This window comes from Delphinus delphis, chromosome 16 (assembly GCF_949987515.2).
Source record: "Delphinus delphis chromosome 16, mDelDel1.2, whole genome shotgun sequence".
In the NCBI taxonomy this organism is placed as follows: domain Eukaryota; kingdom Metazoa; phylum Chordata; class Mammalia; order Artiodactyla; family Delphinidae; genus Delphinus; species Delphinus delphis.
In genome coordinates this window covers 34,987,581-35,000,209 of record NC_082698.1, presented here as the reverse complement: position 1 = coordinate 35,000,209, position 12,629 = coordinate 34,987,581, and the positions used below count along the sequence as shown (strand labels likewise).

The window sequence follows — 12,629 nt, the reverse complement described above, 5'->3', positions numbered from 1 at the left end:
AAATGAAGTTATAAATGTTCAGGCCATTATTTATGCATCAGGAATTGTTAATAATTACCGCTTTCAGCCCATGAGAAATCTCTGCTCCATATTGGATCTCTGCTCTATACTTAACACTTCTTTGTGTGTGTGTGTTTTTAATTAATCATTCACCCACAAGTGAAAGATAAAATGCCAGATTAGGTGAAGCTAAATAACAGCAACAGCTCAATGCAGTTGTGAGCTCGCTTACTAGGCCCTGTCCTAAGGACTGTATTTGAGTTACCTCTTCTAGCGCAGAAATGATAGTGAACTGATTTAGTAATGCACTGAGCAAACGTGAACATACCTGAGAAAAGTTTATCTAATACAAGTACATTTTAAAAATTTGGAAAACAGAAGAGACTAAGTGTAGAATAGTAAGGATTACTGTTGAGTGTAGAGATGATCTATGATCAACCTTAATCCATGGATTAACCATGGCATTTCTTAAAAATCTCCATTGTTCTTTTATCCCAGAAATTAAAGTAGTCTTCATAATTATTTCCTTGGAGCCAAGAAAGGAGAATTGTAATTATATAACAAACTTAACTAGCAGACTTAGCTCTGATGTTGCAATTTTAGGGTTGGGACAAATAATTATATGTTAAGTATTAGAAGAACCACTTCAAATCGAAAATGTTAAATTAGCATTTTATCTAGAATTTCCCTCAGTCTCATTGTCAGTGCTGTGATTGTGGAAATCCCCACACTGTCATTAAAATGTGTGTTTCTTAATACACACTTTTTAAGTCCTGTTGTTTTTAGTAATGGAGTAAGCGCATTTAGCAACTATAAAGGCCAATAGAAAATCATTTAGAGAAAAAAAATCATACTTCTCCTTATATTATGCAGTTGAGGGTGAGGGGTGAGTAAATAATTTAACTGAGCTGGTGAGATATGCGTAGATGTTTCAGCTGACTTTAGCTTCACGGCTGATTTCGAGATGCATTGTAGTGATGCTCCTGCCTTTAGTTATAATTCATACATACATGGCTTTTTGCTTTTACTCTTGGCACTGATGTCTATTTATTTCCTGAGAAATAAAGATATTCTTAAACTCTGATCTAAAGTTTTAGAGAACTAGAATAAGACCAAATTTTCAAAAATCCCCACACACCTCCTTTTCTAACTTCAACACTTCATTATAGAGTATAGTCCTGTCAGAACATCTTTAGCCAAAAATCACCTAGAAAATTTCAAGGAAAAGATTATCACTATTATAAGAAAGTATTATTATATGTGTAGCTTTATCCTATTAAATTTTTTAATTTTGTGAAAATTTCATGAAATAGACAGTTTTCTAGGAAAATAATAGTGGACCAACATTCACCCAAGAAGAAAATGTAAATCACTAAATTATGGAAGACATAAAAAAAATTAAATTACAGATACCTAAATATAAAACTACTTTTAATGGTCACGTTCCCTCATATTTTCAAGGAATAGATCATTCTCATTCTAAATTGGTTTAAGTCATTGAAAAAGATGGAATTTTTCCAAATTCATTTTACAAAGATAACATAATCGTGAAAGCAAAAACTGACAGAGAACCTGCAATTAGAAAACGAGTATCAAATCTTATTTTGAACATAAAAACAAAGATGATAAAAACATACTAAATATACTAAAATAATATGCTAGAAGAATAACAAACCAAGACCAAGTAGTATTTTTATCAGAAATGCAAGAATGGCTTCATGCTGGGGAGAGGGAAATTATATATATATATTATATCCTAAAAACACTAAGTCAAATAAATACTAGTAGATGCTGAAAAGGCATTTGATAAAATTTGAATGTTAAGTCCTAATTTTTCCTGCAAGCTTCTTATTTTGAAAAATTTCAAAACAACAACAATGTTGATGTAATACAAAGGAGTATCATTTACTTTTACTTAGATTTACCAATTAACATTTTGCTACAGTTTTTGCCCCCCTTTCCCTTTCTTCCTCTTCTCCTTATCTTGTTAATCTCTTTATAAATATATCTATTGTTTCTTTACAGAGTCGCTTGAAATTAAATTGCACGTATCATGACAGTTGACCTCTAAATACTTCAGCATATGTTTCCTAAGATCAAAGACCTTCTCATATGTAACCGCAATCCCACTTTGCGCACAAGAAATTTAGTACATTAAATATTATAGTGATGTCAGTTCTTCCCAGAATTAAATTATGAAGTTTAATATAGTTTCAAACACATTTTTACCAGATTCTTGTTTAACTTGACAAAGTCAGTCATTCTAAAGTTCATCAGGAAATATAACTTGGTGCCTCTGGTCAGTCCCATTTTTAAATGAGTGATCACGGGGCACATTCATGGCCACCTACTGAAATGTATTTTAAAGCCGAAGTAATTAAAATCTGGTACTATCTTAAACATAGACACATGAATAAAAAGAATAGCTCAGGAACATGAATCTATCAAGAGTATTTCAAATTAGTGGAGGGTAAAAAGATTAACAAATATCTATTGAGCCCTTAATTATGCACTGGGCAATCTTCTAGGCCCTGGGAGCACAGAAGTAAAAATGAAAAAAATTCATTTCCTTCATGGAGCCTATACTCTAATGATAACAGATGAAAGATAAATGAGTAAAATTTATAGTGTTAGAAGAAAAATTAAAGTAGATAAATAGAATATTTTAGATAAGATAGCCAAGGGAAGACCTCTTTGAGTTGGGGATTTTTGATCAAAAAGAAGTGAGAGTAAGAGCTCTGTGTCTATCTGGGGTAGGGCCCTCTAGGCCGAGGGCACACAGTGCAAAGATCCAGAGATGTGGTCGTGTCTGGTGGTTTGAGGGCTGCAAGGCGGCCAAGGGCCTGGAGCAGAGACAGTAGTTGACCGGGTATCGGGGAACTTGGAGCATAGATGTTGGGGTGGGATATGATCTAGTAGGGTTTGTTTTCAGTTAATTGTCTTGAGACTTTTGGTGGTGGTGATGGAGTGGGGGGATTCAATCCATACCTCCCATTATAGGTGTTTTTCATGGCTAAAATGGTACGCATTAAAAATGATACCATCAAAGATCAGGAAGAGAATATAGCTAACTAACCTCAGAGTGAGGATGGCCTTTCTCATTGTACTTGTAAAAGGAAAGAAAACAAACCAAGTTGACTACTAATACTGAAAAGTACATGGCAAAAATACCATAAATAAGGAATATTTGCAATATATGATAGAAAGATTTGCTGCCCTGATACGTAAAGAATCCATACAAATCTGTAGGAAGGAGTTCACCTGTCCGTAGAAAAATCAACAAAAGACATGATAAGACAAGTCACAAAAGAAGGAAACACAACTGCCTAGTATAAAGGTAGTTAACTTATTTAGAAGTCAAAATGGAAGAAGAAATAAAATACTATTATATGCGTATTAAATTTCCAAATTAAGAGAGAGGAAAGGAATAGTACTCATTATTGATGAGGCTCCTGAAGAATGAGCACTCATATTTCTTTCAGAAATGTAAAAATAGAACGACTTTCTTAAAGTCCAGTGTGATAGCATTTACCAAAAAGCCTTTTAAAATGCTTATGCTGTCTGAATCAGCAGTCCTACTTCTAGGAACCAACCCTAAGGGTGCAGGGGAGATAGGGTGGGGAGTGGGGAATAGATCATTGGGTCACAATAAATTTATAATAGCAAAAAAAAAAGAAAAGAAAGAAAATATGCAGTAAAAGATTTGTTGATAATTTATTGTACATTTCTATAAAGGTATCATATGTAGCCTTTAAAAATGATCATGTATGACCATATTAAATACTGTAGAAATAAGTTTATGGAATTTTTTTAATGGACAGAATTCTTTTATGGACAGAATTATTTACCAAACAATATGTGTAGCGTGATTCCAGCTTTAAAAAGAAAAATAATGTAGACAAAAAGACTAGATGGATGTACATTAAAATGACTGTGGTGGTTATCTTTGGGTGTGGGATTTAAATGATTCTCCTTTTTTTCTTGGTGGTTTTCTATATTTTCTAAATCTAAAACCAAGTTACTTTTATGGTAAATAATTTATTTTTTAAGAAAAATAGTACATCAACCAGCCAATTTCTATCATTTTCTAAAATTATCACATTTGAAATAATATATACTTTGGAAGTATGGATTCTTTTAGTAAATGATGAGACCGAGGACTGGCAGTCTCCACTCAGTGTAGTCCCATAACACCAAGAGGAGTGATAGGCCACATTTCATTACAGTGCGCGCAGTGCCATTTTACTTCAGAAGGCAAACTGAAACACAAATAGGACTTAAAGTATACCTTAACCATTTCCAGTTTTGTAACACCAATAATTCTTAAACTTCACGTTGTCATAGGACACACACACACATACAAATGGTTACTTGGAGGAGAAGAGAAAACCATTTTCAGCCAAAAACTGAGAAAATCCCAACCACTGACAACCAAGGCATTTAACTTCCCTCTCTTCCTACATCCTAGTAGAATTGGTGATGGATTCTTCTGTGCATGATGAATGGATTTTTGAACGAGTGACTTAATTATTTGCAGAAAGTATGCAGATTCAACAGGAATGGAAAGCAAAGCTAGAAAGATTATTATAATGAGAGGCAAGCTCTGGGTTGGGTCAGGTAGGATGGGAAGTAGTCAAGTTAGGTTAATACGATGTCTAGGTAGCAGTCTCCAACTCTGCCTGAACTTCAGAAAACCCAGGGAGTTTTGTAAAATACAGATTTCTGTGTCCCACTCACAGATATTCTGATTCAGAGGAAACAGAAAAAAGTTTAAATAAAAACAAGGAAGCGGGCTTCCCTGGTGGTGCAGTGGTTGAGAGTCCACCTGCCGATTCAGGGGACCCGGGTTCGTGCCCCGGTCCGGGAAGATCCCACATGCCGCGGAGTGGCTGGGCCTGTGAGCCGTGGCCGCTGAGCCTGCGCATCTGGAGCCTGTGCTGCGCAATGGGAGAGGCCACGACAGTTAGAGGCCCGCGTACCGCAAAAGAAAAAAACAAGGAAGCAAAATTTAACCACAATAGATTTAGACCATGGAAACCCTGAGAGACTGTGACTTTTACTCCAGTGCTTAGAAAACTGTAGGGCGTCACCTTACTTCTTAAGCTGGGAACAGCAAGATGTAGGAATTTTCATTCCTACCCTCCAGTCCAACCCTGAGCTGAATGGTGAGAGAGACTTCCCAGGATGTAGCATGGCAATGATACCTACAGAAACAGTCATTTTCAGGGTTCTGGAATCTCAGTCTACCACTTTTGTCTATAGGAAAGAAAGACAGGATTTTTGCATTCACCTACACAGAGACAAGGGGGGGAAACAAGTCAGTAGCCATCTCAGCCCTTCCTTGTTTTCATAAAAGTAGCTCCTGGTAATTTCATTTTAAAAAGGGGAATCTGCACCTTTAAGAAAAGGAAAACCATTGTTTCTTCAGACCCTTTCTGACTTTGATGTTTGAGTTCTATGTGATATGACAAAACAGGGGGTAAAAAAGACACAGAAGTAGCAGTGTGGCTTTTACCACAGGAAGCTGTTTCCTCTCTAGGGCTGTATGTTGATGTATGATACCTCCCTACATAGAGCAAAACAGAAGGACAGTCTGAACCATTCAATTATATAATAGTCAAGTCAAAATATTTAGTAGTATCAACTATTGAAAGGAGGCGGTTTCGTCTAACAATTAGTTACTTGTGTTTCAACATTTTTTAAATGACAGTTAAGTTTTAAATCCTGAAAAGAAGTGTCAAAGTTAAGATGTGTGATTTGTAAACACTATCCCAGTTTTCCTAGATCCATAGCAGGAGGTCTCTGTTAATTCGTGGCTCAATGGGCTCTCACAAACAGCAGCCCTGACGGAGTCCAGCCTGCGGGCTTGTCTTGTTCAGCCCCACAGGTGAATGCAGGTGAGAGCTTTCCATCCTCCACACAGGCCCTGCCTCGCCCTAAGTATTAACATTAGTACTATTCACATACGCAAGCAGTATGACGTCTGCGGGCCTTCCAGCTTCACCTTTGTTGCCAGTTATGGAAAACTTGACTGATTCTAGAAAATAGTAGCCGTTTAAAAATATAGTCTTAATGATAATTACAACCTTAATTGTCGTAATCACCAGTACCAGGAAATACTGTAAGCTGTAACTGCACGTTCTTAAAGTCTTTTATGTATAATCTGTATTATTTTTATATCAACAGTCTTATTCATCATCTGTTTTTATTTTATAGTCATACCCCATGGTATTGCAGTATCGACCAAGAATTGATTTTGGTTAGACCACGGGGCCTAGATCCCACTGAATGAATCCTGCACTACGTGTTTACTCATCGACAGACTGCACAGTGAACGGTGTGTGGACTGGAGGGACACAACCAGATTTTCAGCATGCGAATAAGGCCATTGTCTGTCTCTAAATTGTCAGTTGCATTTTTGTTGTTTCTATTAAGAGCAAACCAAGTGCCATTCTGCTACTGAACCATCTGCATAAGGTATCTGTGCTGTCTCACAGTGTACAATACAAGTCATGGTTGAAATCAGTTAGGTGTGCAGCCACGATCCAGCCTTCTGAATATTTTGCTTGCCTGTTCCAAGATTGTTCTAATGTTTGATTACACTAGTAATATGGCTCAATCTTTGTGGTGTTGCAGTTTTCACATACTTACTATTTGATTAATTCTTGTTTAAGTAGAGTACTGTACAAGGAACTAATTATTATATCTTGAAATTATTTTGTATGGGAAATATATTTAGAAAAGTGGTCCTTGAGCCACTGTCCTGTTCTCAGTAAGCTTTTTGTGTGCAAAATAGTTCACTCTTGAGTGTGCAAGTCCTTTGGGGAAGAATTCCAATTGTTCTTTACATTAGAGCACATATAATTGTAGGCATTTTGAGTCATCTGTCTGTGTAGTCTACCAGTCGCACAGGGAGGGCCTGTTCACCCTCCAGAAAACGTATGTGACTTCCTGGAGAGCTGAAGTGAGATTCACAGCCATTTGAAATGTTGGCAGCTGGTCACATTTACTTCTAACAAAATTAATGTGTAAGTGAGGTTAATCCTTCATAATGCCTTATGACGAGCGGGTGCTGCCTCATGAAACGCCATCGCCGTCGTGTAGTCCACTTTACGTGTGCATTGTTTTACTGTGGCTCTTACCTAATGAAGTACATTGTTTCCCTTTTTCAGTTGGCCTTAGGTGTGTGTCACTGTGGCATGCAGAAGGTTATGATGATTTAAGTATTAGGATTTTTAGAGCAGGTAACATTAGCTATTTTATGGATTTCAAAAATCTCAAAGCAATTGTAGATTAAAACTGTTAGTAACCTGTCACGTTTCCAAACCATACGTATAAAATAGACAAAATGCAGTGTAATAGATAAATATGCTAACCAGAATTAATGGTTTGAGGATATTTCATTTTAGATCCTGTAGTAATCAGGGGGAAATGGGATTATATTGTTTTATACATAAGTTCTTTAAGGTCAGAGCTATGATAATGTCCTTGATTTTGCATTTTTTTTTAAGTCTTCCACTCATTTTGAGATGAGTCTGCAAGTCAAAACAAGTCTTGTCACCTTAAATTATATGAAGAACTTCATTTTAAACCTCTTAACATTTACATTATTTTTCATAAACTTCTTTGGAAATTAAGTTTTACTAATTGCTTTGAAACTTAGGCCTATTTCCTCAGTTTCAAATTTAACCTCTGAAATACTTAGGAAATAATCTTGAAAGTTAGGAAGAAATATTTGTTCTAGAAATCTGACATGAGCACAATCTGTGTGTTACACACATAGTTTTTATACTGTATACATAGTAGATGTGCTACATTTTCCAGTAAAATGTATCACAAGGTAATGCCTTCTGAATCTCAAAATGCTTCTTAGAAATAAAACAGTGTACGACCAAGAAACACATACAAAATACAGCTAAATCTTGATGCATTTCACAATATAAAAGGCTGAAAGGTCATAATTATCTTTTCCTTATACCTTTGTTTTAAGTCAAAAAGTCTAAAGTTTTCTGTTGTTTTTGGCCTGACTTGTGAAAAAGGTTATGGCAATACTTTTAAAATTTCACTTTGTTAGACTGTGTTTGTGCTTGGAGGGGCTCGCAAAGAGAATTTAAAAGGCAGATTTTTGTTAACTCTTTAAAAATGGTTGGCACAGACCGTTACCCTAAACCAGAAACTGAATTTACTCCCCAGCTACAGAAATTACTTTGCTACGCTGTCAAATGCAGTTCCCTGACATCCCTAAGAAATTTTTAGATTTCTTGTAAACTTGTCACATCTAGGTCAGTGATTACTTATGGAAGCTGATTTTAATTAACTCAAAATAAATTGAGAGTGCATTTTAAAAACCACAAATGAGACCTGGATGTTTTTGGGTCCCCAGACAAAACTTGCAGCCTTAAATGAGTTTTATATACATGATCTCATTAAATTTGGCTTGTTGCCTCATCTTATATAGTGTCACTGTTTTCCAAGGAAATATATAGGAAGCAATTATGGAATTGAGAATACTTTTATATAAACTTCCTTTATTTAATGTTAATATATTAACACTTTTATTGAAATGCAATGGAATATGTGCCAAAACATGTGAAAACCTTGCATAAAGAAGGGCATCAGTTATATGGGGAAAGGTACACGTTTTATGATGGTCCTGAATAATGTGGTATTACTATTAGAACCACAGACTTCTTCATATATATTCAACTATGGTTTTCTAAGTATGGGACTACTTTCATGTCTAGTAATACATTAATCCCTAGTTAATTATCCCGAGTCAGGTTGTGGAATTTGTAAGAAACGAGGTATAGAAAAATTTACAGGCAAAAATATACAGGTGGTTAGTTTTACAGACTTGGGGTGCTAATAAGATAAACTCCTTATACAAATAGCCTATAGTAATAATCATCTGAATCTGCAAAATTGGAGAATAAAACTAAATTAAGTTTTTCTTTAATCTCTTGTTTCTTAAGCGACAAACTGAAAGAACTTTACTTCCATAAAGGATTTTGTAATCTGTTTTCTCTGCTTTAGATATGATAGATGTACAAGGGTCAAGGAACCTTGGATCTAAGGAAGGCCTGTGCTTTATTTATAGATATCACTTTAACGGAAGTAATCACATTAGTTAATAGAAAAATCCAAATATGGCCCTTTCTCCAGATTAACAGAATACTTTTAAGTATAAAAACAAATAAACTAAAAGATTCACTGATGAGGTAGTATTAGGTCATTCAGTCTGAGGTCCAGATACCTTGGGGTGATGTCTTTTAACTACTTTTAGAAAAGTATTTTTCTTTATTCATTAAAAATCTGTCCCATATTAATATGCCACATTTTATAAATGTAATGAGTTTGCTCAACTATGTGTAACTTAAAATGATTCTTTAAGGGAAAAAAAGTATGTTATATAACATTGTGAACTGTTTAGCTTTACTGAACTATTTAAGAGAAAGTGCCTCATTGCTAAAGTGCGTTTCTGTTGTAGATTTACTGCATAAATTTTGCGTTTTCTGTCCCTGTCTCTTATCAATGGTTTTGTATCTAAATAGGCTCTTGTAAGTTAGAATAATCTCTTTTTGAAAGATTTTCATAAGAAAATAGTTATCACCAAAGACATTTTACTGTTAGTAACCATGTTAGAGAGACAGTTTAACTGTTTGGAGGTTGGAAATTTTTAGACTGCAAGTTACTTTTTATATAATTAGGCAATAACCTTGAGTAATTGCTAAAATATCACCAAAGAAAGGCTTTAAACTTAATTTTCATGGTAAGATCAATCAAATGCAGGTTTTTCTTGCAATAATCAGAACATACTTCCTTTCAGCTATGTTTCTTGTTTTTCCAGCACCATCTGACAGATCTTAGGAAATCCTCAAAGGTGAAAAAGAGATTAACCCAACAAATAGCCTCCCTCTGGATGAAAAGTGGGAGAAAGACATACTTTGAAAAGAAAATTGAAATTGAGATTTTAAATTCTAATTTGAGAAGCTTTTTATTCCATGGAGGCGATACAGACTAAAATTATACTTATTTAGTTCCTGGGTTCTTAGTAATGTGAGAAATTTTATTACAGACAGACTTTGGTAAAAGTGCGGACATGCTTACTTGTAATAGAAAATAGTGCATTCTGTTGGATTCACATAAGTAAATGCATTTTCTGTATTCAAAAGCAGAATTTTCCTAAAGGCCTGTGGTTTTTTTTAAAGTAACTCTTTGTCTTGTTTCTCAGCAATGACTTTGTTTTTAGAATCTAGCCATACAGCCAAATTCGGCAAGATAAGCCCCAGATGAAGAGCATATACACCAGGTTAAGCCCTGTCCTCACACCGATCTTTTGGGGAGCCCATGCTGTGGGCCACCTCAAGTAAAGCTCACATTATGAAGTCTTCCTGACAGGCCACCTGGTAAACCGCATTGGATCGGCTAAAGATGGATGCACTCCATTGTATACTCTGGTTTACCATAAGGAATTTTCCAGCAGGCTGTGCTTTATGCCAGTGAGATATAGATATTGGTTGTGGGAATTACAAAAATGAGTGAGTTTGCCATAACTTTAATTTTCTGGGTTAGAAACATGAAATGCTATTATTTTAAGATATATACCTATCCCTACAGTAAGGAATATAACATGTCTGCAGATCTGGTTTATAAAAATTGAAAAATATTAAATATACTAGAAACTCAAACCCTTTGAAAGCACAAAATAACCAACTAATTCTGGATTTACTTGATATACCTAGTTCGATAGTATTTTGTTGAAAAAAGTTCAGATTGAAAGTTCATTAAAATGTACTCAAATATACATTACAGGGTTTTCATAGTTTTTTCTTAAAACAGTGGCATTTTCCCAAATAATTTAAAAGTGATTCTCTTCCTAATGTAATGTAGTTTTCACAAGTAGTGTGTTTATTTGCTATCCTTACTATATTTTCAAATAGAATTAAAATGCTCGAGCACTTCCTTTTCAGAAAGTTACAAAATTAAACAAAAATAAATTATTTAAATGCTCATTAGAATGTGTCCAAATACTTGTTATGCCCCTTTCTCTAGGATTCAAAACTTGAGTCATTATTCAGAAATGCTTTTTAATTTTAATTACCTTTAAATCTAGAATCAAGTGAAACATATTAAATACTGGGTCCAGTTTTCTTCCATCGTTCAGAGCTTCATGGAGTAAGAAACTAATCTAGTACAAACTGAAGATTAAATATTTCTGGGCAGTGCAGAGATAGTGAATAGATTATGTATCCGTGGACTTCACATCAGTCCAGCAGAGCAGGAGTTCTGCACATTCGAAATGGAACGGGATCAGCCTAACGTTGTTTGGGGTTGGTTTTCTTTCGCTGTATTTTTTTGAGTGGGGATGGGGGCCCAAGTGTCCTTATGAAGCTGTGGTCGGCAAGAGCTTGTGGGGGGAGCACCAGTGTTGTGCTGCGTTCCTGCATCTGGCAGCACAACAGCAAGCACCAGTTTTTAATAGAGTAGCCCTCACACTAAATAAAACCATCATAGACTATACTGTACAGTTATGTTGCTAATTTTCCTTTGAAATATAAAATATTTTAAGTTTTTTTTTTTTTTTTGGTCAAAAGTGGTAACATCTTAATACGAATAAAAACCTTTTTGTGGTTGTAAGATTTAGCTTATAAATCATTCAAATTGAAGTGAAAGATTACCAGGTCATTGTTAATGACTTAGTCTATTAAGAATATATGTATTTTTGTAAAGGAAAAGCACTTGTAGATATTTAATCAGTACTATATGTCTGTTTTGCAGAAATAAAATGCTGCTTAGAGATTCTCTTTAAATATTTTTTATTTTTGTGCTCAACTGTATTTTCTGTTGATCTATGGAATGTTCTGTACAAAGCTGTATGGTTGTACTGTTGGGCTAGACACTTTTGTTTTTTAAGATCTGGACTTAGCCAAGTATATTTGACCATGTTAAAAATAGTATCTTTGTTATTAAAATTTTGATTGCGTAATTTATTGCTGTCTGTCATTCTTCATTATCAGTAGTTGCAGATCATAACCTTCATTTAAAAGTTTCCATTAAGTATTACTGTAGCCAATTTTATGAATGTTTGTTGAATATTTGAGACGATAAACATTTTCTAAAGATTTCTGAACTGTTCACATTTAAGATGGCAGACTGGCCCTCGAATAACACTTGAGGTGTGTGTCCACATACACTTCAGAACAATTTTTTCTGTTAAATTAATCTAATCCATATCATCTTCTGAAAGTAACTGAGTACCAAAGAAAGGCCCAAGTGATTTGAAAGACAGACTGCTTTCTTCAGCTACTTAGGTAACAGCTTTGTTTTATTAATAACTTGCCTGGGGAATTCTAGTTGGGCTGAAGACAGACATTCAAGTCAGAAGGTTGTGATGATTCATATCTCTGCCCCATTGTTACAGTGCCTGAAGCTTTGTCCTAGGTTAGTGATACCATGGAGGTGGCTAGAGACCCCAGGCGTTCAGCGAGGTAGGAAAGCGGCATCCTCTGAGCAAAACTCCCTTCACCTTTCAGCATCACCCTTCGCAGGCTGTTGCAGCGTGGGAAGGAACTTGGGAGGACTGTACGTGGAAAGTGCTCAAAACGTAGCCCGTTTTACTTTTACCCCGC

General features: G+C 35.2%; 1 protein-coding gene across 5 annotated transcripts in view; it reads left to right on the top strand.

Annotated features, from left to right (window-relative positions):
* The window catches only part of PCGF5 (polycomb group ring finger 5), a 114,540-nt gene extending 102,554 nt beyond the window's left edge, over positions 1–11,986 (top strand). For 4 of the 5 annotated variants that reach the window (XM_069541529.1, XM_069541530.1, XM_060034493.1 and 1 more), the window contains one exon: positions 6,217–11,986. In XM_069541529.1, coding sequence (XP_069397630.1) covers positions 6,217–6,264 — 48 coding nt within the window. In that variant the 3' untranslated portion in view covers positions 6,265–11,986. The remainder of the gene's footprint in view (positions 1–6,216) is intronic. The other variant, XR_011246754.1, reaches the window with a different exon arrangement.
* Positions 11,987–12,629: the final 643 nt, after the last annotated feature.